The 19892-nt window shown below is 40.4% G+C and overlaps 3 protein-coding genes across 6 annotated transcripts; 2 read left to right on the top strand and 1 right to left on the bottom strand.

Moving 5' to 3' along the window:
* The first annotated feature begins 4952 nt into the window (after positions 1 to 4952).
* On the top strand, positions 4953 to 11518 carry LOC6644739. The gene is made up of 2 exons (XM_023176964.2): positions 4953 to 5861; positions 6197 to 11518. Exons 1-2 carry the CDS (start codon positions 5016 to 5018, stop codon positions 11465 to 11467), a joined length of 6117 nt encoding a protein of 2038 aa, XP_023032732.1. The 5' UTR covers positions 4953 to 5015; the 3' UTR covers positions 11468 to 11518.
* Positions 11519 to 13102: 1584 nt separating this feature from the next.
* On the top strand, positions 13103 to 18936 carry LOC6644738 (glutathione synthetase). Of its 4 annotated transcripts, XM_015177902.3 has the most exons (8): positions 13169 to 13265; positions 13383 to 13608; positions 13675 to 13887; positions 14839 to 15185; positions 17525 to 17567; positions 17655 to 17893; positions 17957 to 18341; positions 18408 to 18936. In XM_015177902.3, the coding sequence occupies exons 2-8, from the start codon at positions 13450 to 13452 to the stop codon at positions 18699 to 18701; spliced, it is 1680 nt and encodes a 559-aa protein (XP_015033388.1). In that variant the 5' UTR covers positions 13169 to 13265; positions 13383 to 13449; the 3' UTR covers positions 18702 to 18936. The 4 variants fall into 4 exon arrangements, with proteins under 4 accessions (XP_002067589.1, XP_023032676.1, XP_015033388.1 ...); XM_002067553.3 differs by lacking the exon at positions 14839 to 15185 and adding an exon at positions 16819 to 16952 and having other exon boundaries at positions 13103 to 13608; XM_015177903.3 differs by having other exon boundaries at positions 13169 to 13608.
* LOC6644845 (mitochondrial fission process protein 1) lies at positions 18927 to 19788 on the bottom strand. Its single transcript, XM_002067552.4, has 3 exons — positions 19584 to 19788; positions 19281 to 19506; positions 18927 to 19220 (listed from the first exon to the last, which is right to left on the bottom strand). Exons 1-3 carry the CDS (start codon positions 19711 to 19713, stop codon positions 19058 to 19060), a joined length of 519 nt encoding a protein of 172 aa, XP_002067588.1. The 5' UTR covers positions 19714 to 19788; the 3' UTR covers positions 18927 to 19057.
* Between the last annotated feature and the right edge of the window lie 104 nt (positions 19789 to 19892).

Raw genomic sequence — 19892 nt, forward strand, 5'->3', positions numbered from 1 at the left:
TTGTTGTCTTTGATTCGAGTGTTTGAATTTAATAAGTATTTTGTCAAGTGTTGGAATTGATATAATGTAATACATTCGCTTTGAACTTGTCCAGTTGTCGAGCAAATTAAACCCATTAAAATACAACAACAAAAAGACAACATCTAATCAAAATATAATAATAATAAGTTGGAAAACAAATGAAAGTGAATTTCACACATTGTTAATGAATATTAAATGGCAAAGAAACAAAAGAAAAGATACACAAAACAATGCTTAAATGCTCGAATTCAAAAGCAACATTGGCAACTCTGTTTCCATATGAATACCGTTAAGTGTCATGCGGAGGCGGCTGCGGTGGCGTTGATGGCGGCAGCGACGCCAACGGGGGCAGTAAAGGGCACAGCTGCTGCTGCTGCTGAGAAGCGTGGGAGTTGAGTTATTGTTGTTGTTGTTGGTGGTGTTGCTTTATGCAAAGTTAAATGCTTACTAAATGCTTGCAATTAAATGTTAATGTCGCGCCTTCTTCTTTGTCTTGTTGTTGTTGTATTGCTGTCTCCATCTTCTTCTTCTTCATCGTCTTCAGTTTGCCTCATTATCACAGCGAAATTGAAACTGAAATTGAAATTGAAATCGGTTTTCTCAGCTGTTTTGTTTCGTTCATTTTGTTTTCCTTCTTTTTTTGTTGCTTTTTTTTTTGTTTGCGCCTGCTTCTCTATGGCAAAAATGCAATTGTTACCTGGAGCCATTTTTTAATGTTTATTTAACACGCATTTGCCTTTTAATATTATATGTTTGTATGTTGTTTAGCGCCAATTTCTCGGCCCCTAATGCTGTCTGTTTCTCTGCCTGCTGCCACCCACGCGCAAGCGCAGCTTTATACAGTGGAACAAAGCTATTCAAAATTAATATATCAGATTGATTGATTTGCAAAATGCAGCTAAATAATACTTTAATCATTCAAAAGAGAGAAAAAGAGAGAGTATAACTGTTGCAAGGTTGTTTTAAAATTATATGAATAGCAAATCCTAATTTAATGGTCAATTTGGGTCGCATCTAATCCGGATAACGAAGTCTGTTTAATTGAAATTGGTATATCAAACAAGTAAACTATAAATTTATGTATTTGTGATTTTCGTTTACATACTAAATAAACTTATGTATACTATATGAATGTTAACAATCCTGTCTCCGAATCAATTTCGTTATAGGTTACTCAATTTAACGACCACTGTGCGAATATTTTTCAAGTTCATTATAAATAAAACGTAAATATTATTAAATTTATACAAACAGCACCGTTGCACGTGTCGGTGAGGCAATGTGTGTGTGTGTGTGTGTGTGCGTAGGGGCGCGCGTGTCCATGCGTGAGTGGTAGATGTATGCGATGTGTCTGTGCAAAGGGTGGGGGGGGAGGTGGATTTGTAAGTGTATTGAACTCTTACTGCATTTTTTGCACCGCTTTTGTTTTTCGTTTGTTTTCTTTTTTTTACTTTTGTCTTTGTTTTCTTCCAACACCGCCCTCACCGCTCCTCGCCCCATGTCCCCCCCAACCTACCACCATTTTGTTTATATGCGACTTGCGCTTGCGTTTTAATTTTTGTATATTATTATTATTTACACTGGCAACACTTTTGTTATCACAATTGTTCAACTGGTCAATTGGATTTCTGATGCTGTTTCTTAATTTAAAACCAAACTCAAACCAATGTAATTACATATGTACATATGAACATATGAATGTGTGTCTACGTGCCAAGGAGGTGGGGGAGGAGTGTCAAGCAATGATAGGGAGAGTGGACGGGGTTCGAGAGAGTTAAGGAAACTCAATCTAATTTGCATATTTAAGCAGCTGACGTGTTGACCCGAAGCCAAAGCCGATGACGATGACGATGCCGAAGGCGGTCGGTCAACTGTAACGACGTGACGCACCCAGAGGAAAAGGGACAATACGTGGATAGCTTCTTTTACTTCCGTTTTTTCTTATTCTTTCGTTTAACATTTAGTGCTTGTTTTTTTTTTTGGTTTTGGTCGTTGTTGGGTAGCTACTCAAGATCAAACTATTGCTATCTCCCTTCCTCTTTCTCTAACTAGCATCTACATCTTTCTTTTTGTCTCTCTTTTACTCTAACTATCCACTAGGATAAACAATATGTTTTGGCATTAACCATGACAACGGGATTTATGTATAAAGATACATACATACATACAAGCTAACCACACACACACACACTTACATGGAGACATATAGAAAAAGACATGAACCCGTAATTGCATCTGGCAAATGGAAATTCAATTTTCAATTTAAATTCAAATTGAAAAGTAAAACCAATAGATAAGCCAAGTGGACAGGCTCTGAAATAGGAAATATTGCAGGGATTTCCCTTGCATACATACGCCATGTTGACGCCTCCTGAGAATGATGATAATACATATGTACATATGTATGTATGTATGTATGTATGGATGAATATGTGGTCTTGGGGTTGTGGTGTGGATGGGGGGGTCATCTGTATATAGCTCTCTTGCTCTAACATACGCATTTATACACTTACGCAAAGCGACATGCGTGCACACACACACACAAAGACACACCGAAACAGTTACATAGATACAGTGTGAGAGCATTGGTTTGAAAGAATATGGAGAGGGATGGTGCGGGGGGAGAAGTCGAGTAATCCTATTTGCGCCCAAAAAATGAAACGAAAGAAAAATCCAACAAAGAAGAAGCAGCAGCAGCCGCTTGAAGATTTACGTGTCGTCGTATCGTCGTCGTCTCGGTCGTCGTCGTTGCGTCGTCGCCTGCCCCTCGTTATGCCGACGATGTGCATTTTTATCTAACCAATACCAATACCAAGGTAAAACAGCGCAGCCACCACCAACAGGCAGCAGCCGCCACACTCTCACACACGCAGACACACACACACGCTCGCATTGGCACACACACACTAATACAGCGGCAGCCATTTGCGCCATGCTCTTGCTCTTGCTCTGGCTCAGATAACTGTTCGCTCTCTCGCTCTCACTCTCTAGGCGAGAGGGCAAGAATTTACGGCGAGAAAATGTTACGGCGAGAGGAATGTCTATAAATACTACTTCGTATGTTGCATCTCGTCTCATTTCAAGCTTCATGTTGCGCCTCATGTGTCTCGTGTGCGCGTCAACGGTAAAAGCATCTGCAGCGGGGCGCTATATAAAAAAGAAATAATAATACAAATTACAAACACCAAAAAAAAAAAAACAAAAAATAAATTCAATTAAATTTTTTTGTCCAACAAAATAAACACTGTGCATTAACTATATATATATACACATTTTATATATATAAATTTGGAATATCTATATACAAAAATATAGAATATAATTTTTTTTTTTTGGAAAAACAACCAAAGAAAAGTGCTAAATAATTGAAACACAAAACAAAAAAGTTGACAAGAAATCAACAAAACGAAAAAATATATAAAAAAAATAAAAATTATCAACTAAGAATTGCATTTCTTTTGATTGTGAGTGGAAAGTGAAATTCAAAAATCTTTACAACAACCAAATCGAAAATCAACAACGAAAATTGGACAACAACCAATTACAACAAATATCACTATATAGGAACAAACAATTTTTTATTTTTTGTTTTTGGAAATGCCGTCGCAACTATTAGAAATTAAAAAAAGGTAAATTATTTTAGTTGACCATTCTAAAGTTAAATTTTGTGAATGAAACCAAAACAAAACGCATGGATTAACAGTGGATTATTAGCAATTAGCTTAAGTTAGAGTTATCTATATTGATAGCTAATCAAATAGGTCAAACATTTAGAAAAAAAAGGGTTGAATTTTTGGAAATGTTTTTTTCTTTCTTTTTTTTCGCCAAAAAAGTCAACAAGGTCAAAAACGTTTTGACCCTTGTCACGGCAAGGGGTTGGTTGGAAATTGTGTGTGAACTAGAATTGACCTTTTTTGATGCCCCGATTTGAAGTTTATTTGGGTTAATGTTAAAGTGATCTAACCGTAAATTTCATTCATAAGTTTTGCAATTGCTGGTCCAGGTTAGGTGAGGTGAGGTGAGTTAAGGCGAGGGGTGAGCAAGGTTGGAGGTTAGAAGGGATGGACTAGACGATGGACGGTTGGCCGCTTATGACTCATTAATATTAGCGAAATTAAAATCAGCCAACCAAAAAATAAAAAACCTTTTTTTCTCATTTTTTGTGTTGGTCTCACATTTTGGTTATCAAAAGAATTTATACTAAAAAAAAAAAAACAAAAAAAAATTCACAAAAAGTTCTTTTCCTTTTACATTTTTTTTTTTGCTGCTCTTTTTGGGGGGATTTGCGAAAAGATAAGAACACATTTTTTTTTTACAACTCTCTTTTGACGCTGTCTCACTCTAGCAATAACTGATAAGGAATAGATAAGAAATCGATATATGTATATACAAGTATGTATGTATATAAGTGAGTGTGCGTGTTGTGTGTGTGTGTGGGTGTGAGTGCATGTGTGTGTGTTTATAGGTAGAAATTTTTTCAGCTGCAATTGCAAGCAAATGTTGTATGGATTTAAGGAAAGTGGGGGAGGGGGACAAACATGTTGGAGCTATGAGAGGGTAAAGAGAGAGAGAGAGAGCGTGAGGGGGTAGTGGAATTTGTCTTCTTCAGATCGTATTTTGATTTATTTTTTTTTTTAGTTTTGTTTACTTTAGCCTTTCGTCTCATGTAACATTAATTCAATGATCAGCTGTTTGTACTATTTTTCCTGTTTTGTTATTTATTTATAATTTCAAAGAAAAGAACAAAAAGAAATTCCAGCACTATGAAAATAGAAGACAAACAAATAAACATTTGAGAGATTTGCCATTGCAATTGCAATTTTCGCTTAATACTAAATATTTGAATAAACTTTTTAACTTTAACTAGCGCTTTACTTAATTTCACACATTTCTTTTCTCTTGTTCTTTCTCTTCGTGTCTCCTTCAATCAGTTAGTCGATAAACTCGATCTCAATTTGTAACAAATATAACAACAAACAACAACAACAACGAAAATGCTAGCAACAACAACAACAACAACAACATCCACTGATATGGAACGTCAACGTAGAGATTCCACAACCTCAGAATCCTCATTGGAACATCTTGATCTTGGCCGCACACCAAAGAAATTAAGCAGCGCCAGCGGAACGCTGCAGCCAACCTCAACGCCACACACTGCAACAGCAGCAGCAGCAGCAACAACAATAGCAACATCCCGTAAACGTAAATTGCGGCAACAGCAACAACATCAGCAGCAGCAGCAACATGATTTACTCTCACTCTCCGAGGATGAAGAAGATGCCGAGGAGGAGTCTGCACCAACAATTGCCAATGGTGCAGCAGCTGCGCAGCAGCAACAGCAACGCCCACGCCATAAACAGCGACGCAACGGCTCTGTTGCCGCCGCTGCTAGCGCCAGCATTGTAATCGATGGCCCAGCCGATGCCAATTCACTGCGCAAGAAATTTCGCTTGAACCACAGCAATAGCAGCAGTCTAATCAATGGCGAACTATCCGAATCGGGTTTCGTCGATGGCAGCGCACACAGTGGCTATCTAATTGGCAATAGTCATGCCTCTGCCGTTATTAGTGCTGCTGCTGCCGCCGTCAGTAATAGCAGCAACAGTAGCAGCAGCAACAGCAGCAACCAAAGCCACAACAGCAGCAGCTCGGGCTCCTCTTCGCCTCAAGGCCTTTGCATGTCATCGTCCAGTGCTGGCGGCGATGAGCACATGAAATATGTATGCCCCATCTGTGAGGTTGTCTCGGCCACGCCCCATGAGTTTACCAATCACATCCGATGTCATAATTATGCCAATGGCGATACCGAAAATTTCACCTGTCGCATTTGCTCCAAGGTAAGTCATCATCATCATTATTATGATCAAAACACAAAAACAATAAGAAAAATCAAATGGATTAAAGTCCAAGAAAAATCCATACTAAATGGATATAACATTAGAAGAAATTACAATTTTTTGGTTCAGTTGAGGGTCATCAAAATTCAAATTGATTACATTACAATTGATTTGCATTATAAAATTATCCTATTGCATACCTTAAGGGGTAGGGATGGGGGGGTTAAAAATTCCCTCAATTAACAACCCTAGATCAGTTTATTCTTTCCTCACCTTACCTAACAATAGAGGTAACAAATTTGTTTTATTTTTCTTATTCTCTTTTATGTTTTTAGGTACTATCCTCAGCCTCATCTTTGGATAGGCATGTTCTGGTACATACAGGTGAACGACCCTTTAATTGTCGCTACTGCCACCTGACATTTACCACAAATGGTAATATGCATCGTCATATGCGTACACACAAGCAACATCAAACGGCAGCAGCAGCAGCAGCAGGTGGTGCCGGCAGCAATACATCATCCCTGACGGCACAGCAAAGACGCCAACAACAACAGCAACAGCAGCAGCAACAACAACAGCAGCAGCAGCAGCAGCAACAACAACAGCAACACCAAACAAAACATCAACAGCAAAAGCAACAAAATTCATTGATTGCTGATGTCAATTCTGGTAGCTATGAAAGTGATGCTAGTTGCTCCACAGATATGTCAAGTAATCAAAGCCAAAGCAGCAATCATAGCCACAGTAGCAACAACAACAACAATAATAATAATAACAATAACAACAACAACAACAATAATAATAATAATATTAAAATTACAAACAATAATCAAGAGGAGCGCATCAAGGAAGAGCAAATGGATGCGGAGGATGAGCAAGTAGATGGAGAAGCAGCTGTCGTAATGGACGAATTGCCGATATTAAAACAAAAACGTCGCCTAAAGACGACAATTAATAATAATAATATAATAAACGACGATCACGATGATGATGACGATGCGGCGGCAGGACGTGATGAACTGGATGCCGATGGAGATGTGGATGATGATGAGGATGAAGATGATATTGATGGCGATCGGCAAACAGAAGTGGAAGTATCCATCACTAGTACACCAGATGTTGCCGCTCTATTGGCTGGCGCCTCGAGATCAGCATCACCCGCAACTCCACTGATAAGTTGTCCCGTCTGTTTATCCGAATTCGAATCCCTGCCCAGTTTATGCCAACATTTGGATCAACAACATTCCGATATATTGGCCAAATGTCGTGAGTGTGAAGTCATCTTTTCGAGTCACAAGCAACTGCAGAAACATTGCTGTCGCGGTGGCTCATCGTCCAGTGGTTTGCCGCCCCTCCTAAGAGCGAGTAGCTCACCATTGCATGGCGAACAAGAGGATGACGACGACGTCGACCGCGATGATGATGATGATCGAGAGATGCGACGTGATGGCATGGACACTGACCATCGCGATGAAGTCAAGGTGGAAAAAGAAGCCGAAGCCGAGGCCAAGCAGCGTGACGATTTCTTTCATCATTTGTATTTGAAGAGCAAAACCGAACATGCCCATATGTCCGAGGATAACAATGAGTTGGTCACATCGCCACCATCGCCCATTAAGCATGAACCGAATGATAGCAAAGATTTGGCCGATATACAAAGCATCCTGAACATGACCAGTTCGAGTTGTACATCCAGTTTTCTGCGCAACTTTGAGCAATCGGTCAATACGCCATGCTCGTCGAGTCAATACAGTCTGGATGGCCGGGATCAGGAGGAGGAGGCCCAAGATGTCTTCACCTCGGAATTCCGTCGCATGAAATTGCGTGGCGAATTCCCCTGCAAATTGTGTACGGCAGTTTTTCCCAATTTGCGTGCTCTCAAGGGGCACAATCGGGTGCATTTGGGTGCAGTTGGACCCGCTGGTCCCTTCCGTTGCAACATGTGTCCCTATGCCGTGTGCGACAAGGCCGCCCTGGTGCGGCACATGCGCACCCATAATGGGGATCGTCCGTATGAGTGTGCCGTCTGCAATTACGCCTTCACCACCAAGGCGAATTGTGAGCGCCATTTGAGGAATCGTCATGGCAAAACCAGTCGTGAGGATGTCAAACGTGCCATTGTCTACCATCCGGCCGAGGATGCCAGTTGCGGTGAGGGTGAGGGTAAATCCCGTTTAAATGACACCGATGAGAGTTATCGTTCGGCATCGCCGCCACCGCTAGAGGTGACTGCTGCCTCCCAACTGAAGCATATGCTGATGAACGATGGCCCAGGAGTGACGCAAAGTGTGCAACCGCCACCACTTAAGATCCAGGTTAAGAGCCTGGATCAGTTAGTGGAGAAGCAAACACCCGCCATTAAGGCGACACCATCGCCAGCAGCAAGTGCTATTGATCTCTCAATGGATGTGCTAGATCTCAGCAAGAAGCCATCTTCAAATGCCACAGCAACAACAGCAACCGCAGCAGTAGCAGCAACAACTACTACATTGCCAATAACTTCGCCAATAAACAATGATCTAGCCGATCAGCAACGTCAACAGCAACAGCAGCAACAACAACAATTGCAACTGCTAGCCCAACAGCAATTGTTTGGCCAAAATGATGCTGCCTCACAATATATGCAGCAACTTTTCCGCAATCTAATGTTTCAACAATCCTCTGGATTTCCCTTCTTTAACTTCATGACACCACCAGCTCCGCCGCCACAATCAACATCGTCTGCTGGCTCGGCCGTTGGAGAGAAATTGCCACCGTCAAGTGCCATGCAGCAGCAGCAACAACAAATGAGCCCCTCGAGCAATCGTCTGTCCCTGCTGCCCGGTGGTCCAGTCAAAATGGTCATCAAGAATGGTGTCCTAATGCCCAAACAGAAGCAACGTCGCTATCGCACCGAACGTCCCTTTGCCTGTGAGCATTGCTCGGCAAGATTTACATTGCGTTCGAATATGGAGCGACATGTGAAGCAGCAACATCCGCAGTTCTATGCCCAGCGCCAGCGAAGTGGCCATCATGTGATGCGTGGGCGTGGGGCAGCAGCGGCCGCCCAAGCTGCAGCCGCCGCGGCAGCAGCAGCAGCAGCCCAGGCCCATCACCAGCAGCAGTCGCCCCATCATCATCACCATCATCAGCAGCAGCAGCAGCAGCAGCCACACCATCATCATCAACATCATCAGGGGCATGGACAAGGTTTGGTCACACCCATTTCGGAGCAGGTGAAATATGCCATATTGGCCCAACAATTGAAGGCACACAAGAACACGGATTTGTTGCAACAGGCATTGGCCCATGGATCGAGCAGTGTGGCAGCAGCAGCGGCAGCTTCATCTCACTTGATGAACTTCAATTATGCCTTGGCCAATGGAAACGCCAATGTCAATGGCAACAGTAATGGAAATGCTCATGGAAATGGTCATAGTTTGGCCATTGACGATGATGAACCAAAGCTAATCATTGACGAGGACGAGACAGAGGCTGAAAATGAAGCTGAACCCGAACCCGATGATGATTTCGATGAGGATGAAGACGATGAGGACGAGGATGTGGGTGCCGATGATGACGAGGACGATGAACATGATGTCGCACAAGCAGCTCACGATGTGGATATGGACAAAAAGCTGGTGGTAATTGTGGATGATGAGCAGCAATCGCATGGCAAAGATTTGCCACAAACCATTGAGAACATGGCCAGTAACGAGGCAGCCAAAAAGGTGGCCGAAACCATTTTAGAGCAGGCCATCAAAGCTGGCAAACCCATAAGCCATGAAGTGGAACCAACTTCCACTACAGTTGCCAGTAGCCATCAGGCGCCATCCACAATGAAGTCGATGATTGCTCAGGTTGAGTCCGTGGCCAAGTCACTGAAAGATGTGGCCAGTTCACCATTCAATAAAGATGAATCTCCACTCTCCGATTTGGTGCCGGTGTCCAAGCTAGTGGACAATGCCACAAGCAATCAATCGATGCAAAGTTTCACCAGTTATTTTCGTCCCAGCGATGTGGCCAATCACATGGAGCAGAGCGACGAGGAGGGTCTCGTTGCCTCGGGCAGCGCCAGCGAGAGTAATAACTCCGGCACCGAAGATGTCACCAGCAGCAGTAGCAGTGGCCAAGAGCCCAAAAAGAAATCCGCCTACAGTCTGGCCCCCAATCGTGTCTCGTGTCCCTATTGCCAGCGTATGTTCCCCTGGAGCAGTTCCCTGAGACGGCACATTTTGACCCACACCGGGCAGAAGCCATTCAAATGCTCTCACTGCCCATTGCTCTTTACCACCAAGAGCAATTGTGATCGTCATTTGTTGAGGAAGCATGGCAATGTCGAATCGGCCATGTCCGTGTATGTGCCCACCGAGGATGTGAATGAACCGATACCAGTGCCCAAATCAGTGGAAGAAATCGAATTGGAGGAACAACGTAAGCGCCAAGAGGCCGAGCGCGAGAAGATCGAATTGGAACGAGAACGGGAGCGAGAGCGTGAACTTGAGCGTGAGCGAGAACGTGAAAGGCAATTGGAACGAGAGAGGGAAAAGGAGAGAGAACGTGAGCGAGAACGAGAATTGGAGTTGGAGCGAGAGCAGCAGTTAATGCATCAATTGGCTGCCGCAGCTCAATTAACTCAGCAAATGGCCGTGGCTGCCTCATCGTCGGCAGCAGCAGCAGCCGCTGCAGCCGTCGCTGCCGCAACTTCAGCGAGTAACGAGTTGGCCAATGGCGATTTGCCCTTCAAGTGCCATCTGTGTGAATGTTCGTTTAGCGAGCGTTTACAGTGCTTGGATCACATTAAGCAAGCGCATGCCCATGAATTTGCCTTGCTCTTGGCCAAGGGGGCTATCGAAACGGATGAACCCACCCAGGGAGCAAACGCAGCAGCGACGGCGGCGGCGGCGACAGTGCAGCCAACTGCTCCCCAATCCGATGATGAAGGATCTTTGGGCATGGCCGGCAATGGTCGTGGTGGTTCTGGTAAATATCCCGATTATAGCAATCGCAAAGTGATTTGCGCTTTTTGTGTTCGTCGATTCTGGTCCACTGAGGATTTGCGTCGTCATATGCGTACCCATTCGGGTGAGAGGCCATTTCAGTGTGAGATTTGCCTGCGTAAATTCACATTGAAGCATAGCATGTTGCGGCACATGAAGAAGCATAGTGGACGTTCCCATAATGCTGGAGAGATGCAAGGTGGCTCCGATTGTTCGGATGATGAGCAAATTATGACAACAGTAACAACAACCACACCGCCATCTACACCTCTGCCCAATAATAACAATAATAATTGTCACAACAACAATAACAACAACAATAATACAAACAACAACAACAATAATAACACAAACAATAATAATAATAAATTGGGACTACGTCTACCGAAATTGCATGAGCTACTGGACAAGGCGAACGAGTGGCGAGCCAGTCGTTTGGGCGAGCACAAAGAGAATTTGGGCGAGCAACAACACCGTGCAACAACACCGGGAGCAACTCCATCTGCTGTGGCTGGTTCAACCGATCTCATTGGCAATCTATTGGGCATCAGCGATCAGGGTATATTGAACAAATTGCTCTCGTCCGCCGATGAGGCAGCCAAATTTCTGGGAGTGGACAAGTAAATTGACGAAGAATATGATTAACGAATCAATGTTCTATATATATATATATATATATATATATATATATATATATATATATATATCTATATCTGTATACCAAAGCATAGTTTTCTTACTATTTTTTTTTCTTTTTTCTAAGAAATTTCGGTTTAAAGAAAGTGTTTTTTTTTTTCAAAATATTTTACTGGCGGTGTAACCGACCAGCGTGTAGTGAGTAGCAAGTAGCGAGTAGTTGGTAGCGAGAGCAAAAATATGTAATTAGCATGGAGAATTCGAAATGTTAATTACAAAATCAAAATTAGCAAACAATTTGAATCTATATATAAGTGAATTTTTTTCTACTCTTTTTTTTACCTATCATATACATATACATAAATATAAGAATGATATTTCTAACTATACTATATATATATATATACAACGAGAGCACATATAGTTTTATCACAACAAAACAAATGAAAAAAAACAACACGAAAAGACTTGAGTTTAAATTGAAAAGTAAAAAAAAAAACATAAGCGAAAATGAATTGTACATTAAATGAGGCCTTCGAAACCGCAGTGTGGCTTAAATATTTTAGTTTTAAGCTATATAGAAATATATACATATATATCGATCTATGTATGTGTGAGTATGCCTGATAGACGAAAATTTAGTCTGTAGCATGTATAATTTTTTTTTTTTTTTTTGAAATGAACATTTTTAAAATTATAATAAATTTAGTCAATTTTTTACAGCAATAACCAAAGCATTTTTACAAATATAATCAAATAAAATAGTAAAAAAAAGAAACGAAATATTCCCAACTTTCCCCCACCCCGACACCTTTCTCCCAAAAATAGCACATACACATATATCAAAATATATATATACATACATTTACTCAGTATCAACTATTTATAATGTGGAACAAAGCAAAAATGACAAAAAAAAAAACAAAAAAATCATTAACAAATTATTGAACAAATTACACTATATATATATATCTATATATATTACTTAGCGTTTATTTAAATGTACTTAAAATAAAACAAACAAAAAAACAAAACATCAACAAATGTAAAACAACAAAAAAATCGCAAAAAAAAAGAAATGAAACCTGAAAATAAATACAAGAAACAAAAAGGCCAAGACATTCAGCTAAAACACTGTTGTCAAAAGCCAAACTGTACCGATGCCTAAAAAAAAAAGAACTTAATGCATTTTTATTCAATTTTTTGGAAAACTTTATCTTACCCGGATTATAAGTAGCTCAAATATCAAGTTTCATATTAATTGCTCTTAAGATGGCTGAGTAAAACGGACGGACGGGCGGACATGGCTATATCTGGAATCTATATACTTTATGGGGTTAAAAAGCACATCCAATTACATCCATAACACCACAATATTTTAAATAAAATTGAATTTCCCACAATTGGCAAATCCGCTTAGGCCTTAGCACTTCCGGGTCAGACCTTAGGACTTTTTACTCAGACCTTAGGACTTTCAAATTGATGTACCGGTGGCGCCCTCTATCAAATGGGCTTGGGAAAATATGGGCAGTAATAGTGGCAGATGTTCGCTTGAAGCGAATTCATTTTTGCCGGGCGAATGGCCAATGTCTCAAGGCGAATTCGGCCTTGTTGTTGTTGTTGTTTTTGTTTTGTTGGCATCATATGGGACTTAAGAACTTTGTTTTTTATTAATTGTTTTTATTTTCATTGGATTACTTTTATTTAAATGTCAAACTAAATTAAATTGCAAAACGAAATTTAAAGTGCAGAACAACCAACTTGAGGGCTAAGCAGAAGAGTTCAAGTATATATAAATAATTGATAAGAACGTGACACCTGGAGCTGAGACACCTGAGTTGTCACCCCACATTCGGGCGAAAACAGCTAATACTGAACTTCCAAAACGTTTCAATTGAATCAGAGACACCATCTCGTCAACAGCAGCATTCCGTCCGCATTTGCAGCAAATAAAACGCAAACTCTGAATCATGTCCAGCGAAGCCCCAACGCCGGTTCTGCGAGGCTGCATTAAACTGCCCCTAGCCGAAGATGAATTGCTCGAAATAACAGCCAAGGCCAAGGATTATGCCCTAATGCATGGAGCAGCGATGCGATCGAAAACCACTTTCAGTCCAGATACATTAAATGTGAGTAATGCCAGCCTTAACCCGCTTAAGCGCTCGCGTCATTGAAATTGTTTATTTTCTTTGCAGTTTGCTCCTTTTCTTTTGGTCCCATCATCGTTTCCCCGCAAGGAATTCGAAAAGGCGGTGGCCCTGCAGCCGATTATCAATCGTTTGATGCACAATGTGGCCCATGATGAGGAGTTCATAACCACCACATTGGCGGAGACAATAAAAGTCGATGAGTTTACAGCAAATCTGTTTAATATCTATCGCAAAGTGTTGGCCCATGGTTTTACTCAGGTGAGATGAAATTTCAGACCCCACCACTTCCCCCTCTTTCAAAAAAAGTAAAGGCACACTATAATAGATGGCGAAAGACATATAAAAGAAAGAAAAAAAAAGGAGAAGGAGATGATGCTTGAATTGAATTGAACACCATTTTTTTTTTTTTTTTGCCTTCACCCCTTAACCACTTCATTATCCATCTCCCCACATCCTCTTCAGCTGGCTCATTCTCATATCTAATCACTATTGCATTAGGCGCGCGCATTTCGTTGTTTTCTTAAATTTATAATATATATATAAATGATTACAACATAGGTATTTAGTTTATATTAATTTTCGCCATTTGTTAAACATTTATTTCGATTTAATCTTATCGTGGCTAAAATGTATAGCCCAGCTAGTTCTCTAGTTCTCTTCATAAATCGCATTCATTAAATGATTTATATGTGGAGGATGCTTAAACGAATCTTATCTCGAGTACACACATATATATAAGAAATATATATACATATACATATATATTTCTATTCAGGGTTACAAGTGGTTAAGCAGCAGCAGCAGCAGCTGATTCAATTTTACTAAAACCTAATCAATGTTTGCCATTAATGTTGTTCTTGTGATTATTAAGTATTTTTATTATTGTTGTTGTTGTTGTTATTCACGCTAACTCGATTAGTTCTTTAGTGCCATTATGGATTGTTGGATAATTTGAGAAATTTGTCATATGGTACGATCAATTCTATTTAAAATTCAAAACACTCCTCCATAATCCAAAATGGTTTAAAGATCAGGCGAATTGAAAAGGTTTCTTTCTATTTTTTTCCAAATTTATATCATCATATAATTACATGGCTATATAAATCTATACATTAAATTTTATAAAATCGCCTAAAAAAAAAAAACAAACCAAAAACCCAAAAAAAAAAATCGCCTAAAAAAAAAAACAAAACAAAATACCAACCGAAGCGCGTTTCATTGGGCATGCTGCGTAGCGATCTAATGCTGGAATCTGACTGTCCAGAGTTATCAATGAAGATCCTGCAACAACAACAACAACGGCAACAAAATGAAGATGCAACGGTAGCAGCAGCAGCAGCAAAGGATAAGGAAGAGATGGTGGCAATGGAGGCAGCGGACGTTAAGGCGGAGATATGTTTTAATCAAGCAACAACCAAGTTCAAACCAAAAACCAAATGCAAGGATCGTCATGCTAATGTCAAACAATCGGCATATTGCTGCTGGAAACAAGTCGAGATCAATACAATAGCATCAGGTTTTGGCCATTTGGGACCAGCAAGTAAAACCATACAAAGGTGCTGTCCTCTCTCCTCCTTCTCCTCCACCACCACCTCCTTCTTTTCTCTTTCTCACACAAACACAAACATATACACACACACACATGTATACTTTTTCCCCTTGATCATATTCCTTTTATCCACCCACATAGTATCATGATATTTTGCCTTCTTTAACAAGCCTAACACACACACACACATACTCCAACCCACACACACATACGCAATGAATCAAAGGACTCTTAAGACTAATGACTCATTTTAACCCAACATATGCAAGGATATTTCATACCTATCCACTATAATAATGAACTAAAACGAACTTAAAAAACATTCCTCCGCCCCTCTCAGTTTAGTTAGAGAAACTTCTCTTTGGTGCGTTTGTGTGTGTGCGTGTGGGTGTGTTTGGGGGTGTGTGTGTTGTGCCCATACAACTATATATATATATATATACATATACATAACTATATATCCCCAATTAAAAGTAGCGCAATTTTTGTATGTTTTTAGCCTTTTGCTCTGTGTTATGTTCTTAATGATCTATTCATCTATATGTACATACATATGTACATATATTTAGATATAGATTTGTATGATCTTTGTTTCGTTATTGTAGTTTCTTTTGATTTTTTTGCTTAATCACACTGCTATATGCCGCTCGTCGAATGCTGATATTTGCCTGAACGTCTCCCGACCGACCGTCCGCCCGCCCGCCTGACCGTCAGCCTCTACCTACCTGCCTGCCTGCCTGTCTGCCTGTCATCCCGCCTAACCATCACAACAACTAAATAATTAAAACATATTTCTCACTTTACGCTCTCTCTCTATCTCTATATATAATCTCCACCGATATCTTCATCTATCTATCATGTGTCTCTATCATCTATGCATTCATCCTATCATTCATTTATCTTTTTTTTTTTTTGTTTGTTTGCCAGATAAGAATCGAATTAAGTTCCTCTCATTTTATTTAAACAAATTGCGAAATGCTCGCTTATCGCTAATGCCATTCTAGCATGCTCTCCATTACTATGATTCATATATTCATGAAATGCATATTTCCATTCTAATCGCATATACAACATACATATGTACATATATAACACTATCAGAATGAACAATTGAACAAGTGAGTAAGTGACTTCACATTCGTTCCTTAAATTGATATTCACCCATCTACTACTAACTATCATACAAAAATGGACAGGATTTTGGTATTGGAACAGAAATAAAGATTAATTAGGACAAAGAAGAAGTACAGTTGTGTCGATTGTTATAAAAGATGGCGTTAGTTTGTTTCATTCCATTGTTTCAATCATATTTTCATCGCTTTCTCATGATCAATTTTTGCTGTCTCTTTCTCTCTCAATGAAAGCCTGTGAATGGTGTAAGGAGAATAACTTTTTTATTGTTTTTAATGAATTTTCAGTTTATTTTTAATTTCATATTTTCCTTTTTAGTTACTTTTTTTGTTTCCTTGTGATGCTCTTTTATTTTTTTTTTTTTGGTTTGGCTGTGCTGGGTAAAAGTCTATTAGTTTAAGGGGAATCACGGGGGATGTAATGTACATACATAAATATACTATACATACATATATAGATTTCCTGTACAAATTCTAGATATAATGTATAATGATCAATAATTATTGCAGGCTTATAGCATCGGTCTATTACGTTCTGACTATTTGGCTCACTTGTACGAGGGCTGTGCAATAAAGCAGGTTGAAATCAACACGATTGCCTCCAGTTTCGGTGGCATTGCTACACACTTGGTGCCTCTGCAGAAGTATTAAGCCCTATCTTCTATCTCTCTCTCTCTCTCTCTCTCTCTCACTCATTCTTAATCTTCTATCTACCACACACACACACACAAACACATCAATGCACAATCTCTCTTATTTGCTCTCTCTCTCTCTGTTACTCATATGACCATGCACTGCACTTTTGCAATTTTCTCATTAGTTAATTTGAATTACCGTTACCAAACGATTAAAACAAAAACAGCCCCGTTAACATCCTCACATTGAGTAAAGGATTCAATTAATCCTGACTTATGCATGCCTATATATCACTCTCTCACTCTCACTCTGTTTCTTAATGGTTATGGCTTTGAGCCTCTCCCTTTCTCCGCACACACACACACACACACACACACTTACACCTACAATTCCTAATCCTGACCCCCTTGTTAAATCCCTAAACCATGATAACTCCACCCAACCAGAACTATGTTGTTTGTTTCCTGTTTTGTTGCTTGTTTGTTAACCCCTTTTTTTTGGGTTTATTTTTCATTGAATATTATTAATCTTTATATATTTGTTCCTTTTATCCTGTTCTTCTTCTGTTCACCTTGTTTAGCTTTGTGCTGAGCGAACTTGGACATGCGGAAAAGTTGAAAAATGTGAGTTGTCCTGAATCCCGGATGTGTGTGGTCGTGGCGGCCTAAGTCAACAATCCTCTCTCTCTCTCTCTCTTCCCTTCTCTGCAGATGCCCAAAAATAATGCCCTAGCTGGTCTCTGTGATGGCATGGTCAAAGCATGGGATATCTATGGAAAACCCAATGCTGTCATCCTCTTTATTATTGAGGATGTATCCTATAATATTTGCGATCAACGTTTCCATGAGTTTTACATCAGAGAGACATATCCGCATATTAAAGTATTGCGTCGCACCCTAACCGAAGTTCATCGTGAGGGCAAACTGGGATTAAGCAAAGAGTTGTTATTGTAAGTTCTCGGATTGGCCATAATGTTATCTCTCTCACACAAATATCCTCTCTGTTTTTTTAGGGGCCCTCATGAGGTAGCTGTCATATATTTCCGTGCTGGCTATGAGCCTGGCCATTATCACTCGCAGAATGAATGGGATGCTCGGTATTTGATGGAAACCTCATTGGCCATCAAAAGTCCATCGATTCAATATCATTTGGCTGGAACGAAGAAAGTGCAACAGGCATTGGCTCAACCTTCAGTATTGGAGCGATTCATCAATGATCCCGAAGAGATAAAGGCTGTGGGCAAAATATTTACCGGACTGTATTCCCTGGATGATAATGATGCAGGCAATGCCAGCTATGAGATGGCTCTACGTACACCAGAGAAGTTTGTACTTAAGCCCCAACGTGAGGGTGGTGGAAATAATGTTTACGGTGTGGATATACCCGATGCTCTTAAGGTAAAAACTCATTCCGGAGATGCCCATCAAATGGAGTTCACGATTAATACTTTCTTGCAATTGCAGCGCATGACACGAGTGGAACGTTCAGCATGGATTTTAATGGACTTGATACATCCGCCATTGACCAAGGGTTATATGGTGCGTCCGGGTGGTGAGATGCCTCCACCTATTGTGGATATGGTATCTGAATTGGGTATATTCGGTGTAGTGATCGGTGATGCGGACAATATAGTCCATAATTATCAGGCGGGACATATGCTGCGCACTAAATTGTCCACTGCCAATGAGGGAGGCGTGGCCGCTGGCTTGGGCGCCCTAGATAGTCCCTATTTAATTGATAGTGACAATGAAGATTGAGAATTCTGGGTTTTTTTGCAAAATCCAATCAAATAAACGGCATTCCAATGTTGCCTAAATTGTATAAAATACCGCAAACAAATTAAATGTATATCACCCCCCTTAACCCCACCCCCACCCCCCAATCACCCATTCCCCAAACAATTGCTTTATATTTTTCTACACCCAATTAACAAGCTTGTTGTGTACACAAACAGTTTTTTCTATTGCAATAATAAATGTAAATACCAAAGTATTCAAGAATTTATTGTTTAGTTTTAACAAGCATTAAATGTAAGAATAATACAACTAGCACCGATCTATGTACACAATGAAGAAAGATTTGACCAATTCGCTGGTCAAAAATGTATCCTGTTTTACCGCACAACCTTGCGAAAAGTGGCGTCCATCACACGATCCACCAGACTGTCAATGGGATGCACAATCAGCGGTATGCTGGCCAAGCCAATAAGTGTGGGCAATGTTTTGAGCACACTCACTGGAGCCTTAGTCAACAGGCTTTTGCTGGCCCATGTAATCCTGTCGAATGGATAATTGAGAATATCATGATGATGACATAATACTGTCACTCTGTCATACCTATTGATAACGAGCCCTGGTATAATCACAGATGCCATCATTTGCCAAGTAAAGACATCGGCTGCCACTGTGGCCACCTCTCGATGACTGGAGCCAGACATTTGTTGACGCAAGGACTTGTCGAATGTATCCGTGCACACATAACCAATGGCCATGCCATAGGATGCAGCTACCAGAGATTTGGGGACCAGAGGACGAAAGGCTTCGCCTATCTCATTGCTATAACCTGTGAGGCAGAGAAATTCCTCCAACTGCTTAGATCATCAATGGCATCATCAAACGGAATCGCAAATGCCTATTTACCCATGTAACGTATAAATGTATCACGATATATATCCAATTCCTTGTTGGGCACCTTCTGTATAGATGCCACCTGATCTATGGGTGGCGTCGACGCGGTCGTGGTCGTCGTTTGAGTTTGTGCTTCAACCATGACTTCAAATAAAAAAAAAACAAACAACTATTCAAATTGACTAATTTATGAAACTGTCAGCTGTTCCATAAGCTGTCCAGGTTGCCAGTGTTAAGCAGTTAAAGTATGCAGTGTTGCCAACCATCATTTAGCTTTTTTTTGACTGCTTTTAGAACTAAATTTTGCAGCTAAATATGCCG

This window comes from Drosophila willistoni, assembly GCF_018902025.1.
Source record: "Drosophila willistoni isolate 14030-0811.24 chromosome XL unlocalized genomic scaffold, UCI_dwil_1.1 Seg142, whole genome shotgun sequence".
Classification (NCBI taxonomy): domain Eukaryota; kingdom Metazoa; phylum Arthropoda; class Insecta; order Diptera; family Drosophilidae; genus Drosophila; species Drosophila willistoni.

Excerpts from the sequence above, each read along its gene's own strand:
- LOC6644739 (XM_023176964.2), top strand. The coding sequence starts at position 5,016 with ATGCTAGCAACAACAACAACAACAACAACATCCACTGATATGGAACGT. Across the intron at positions 5,862-6,196 it reads CCTGTCGCATTTGCTCCAAG|GTACTATCCTCAGCCTCATC; the intron begins GTAAGTCATCAT and ends TTATGTTTTTAG.
- LOC6644738 (XM_015177903.3), top strand. The coding sequence starts at position 13,450 with ATGTCCAGCGAAGCCCCAACGCCGGTTCTGCGAGGCTGCATTAAACTG. Across the intron at positions 15,186-17,524 it reads GCAAGTAAAACCATACAAAG|CTTTGTGCTGAGCGAACTTG; the intron begins GTGCTGTCCTCT and ends CACCTTGTTTAG. Across the intron at positions 17,894-17,956 it reads TTAAGCAAAGAGTTGTTATT|GGGCCCTCATGAGGTAGCTG; the intron begins GTAAGTTCTCGG and ends CTGTTTTTTTAG.
- LOC6644845 (XM_002067552.4), bottom strand. The coding sequence starts at position 19,713 with ATGGTTGAAGCACAAACTCAAACGACGACCACGACCGCGTCGACGCCA. Across the intron at positions 19,507-19,583 it reads TACATTTATACGTTACATGG|GTTATAGCAATGAGATAGGC; the intron begins GTAAATAGGCAT and ends TCTGCCTCACAG. Across the intron at positions 19,221-19,280 it reads CCAGGGCTCGTTATCAATAG|GATTACATGGGCCAGCAAAA; the intron begins GTATGACAGAGT and ends TCCATTCGACAG.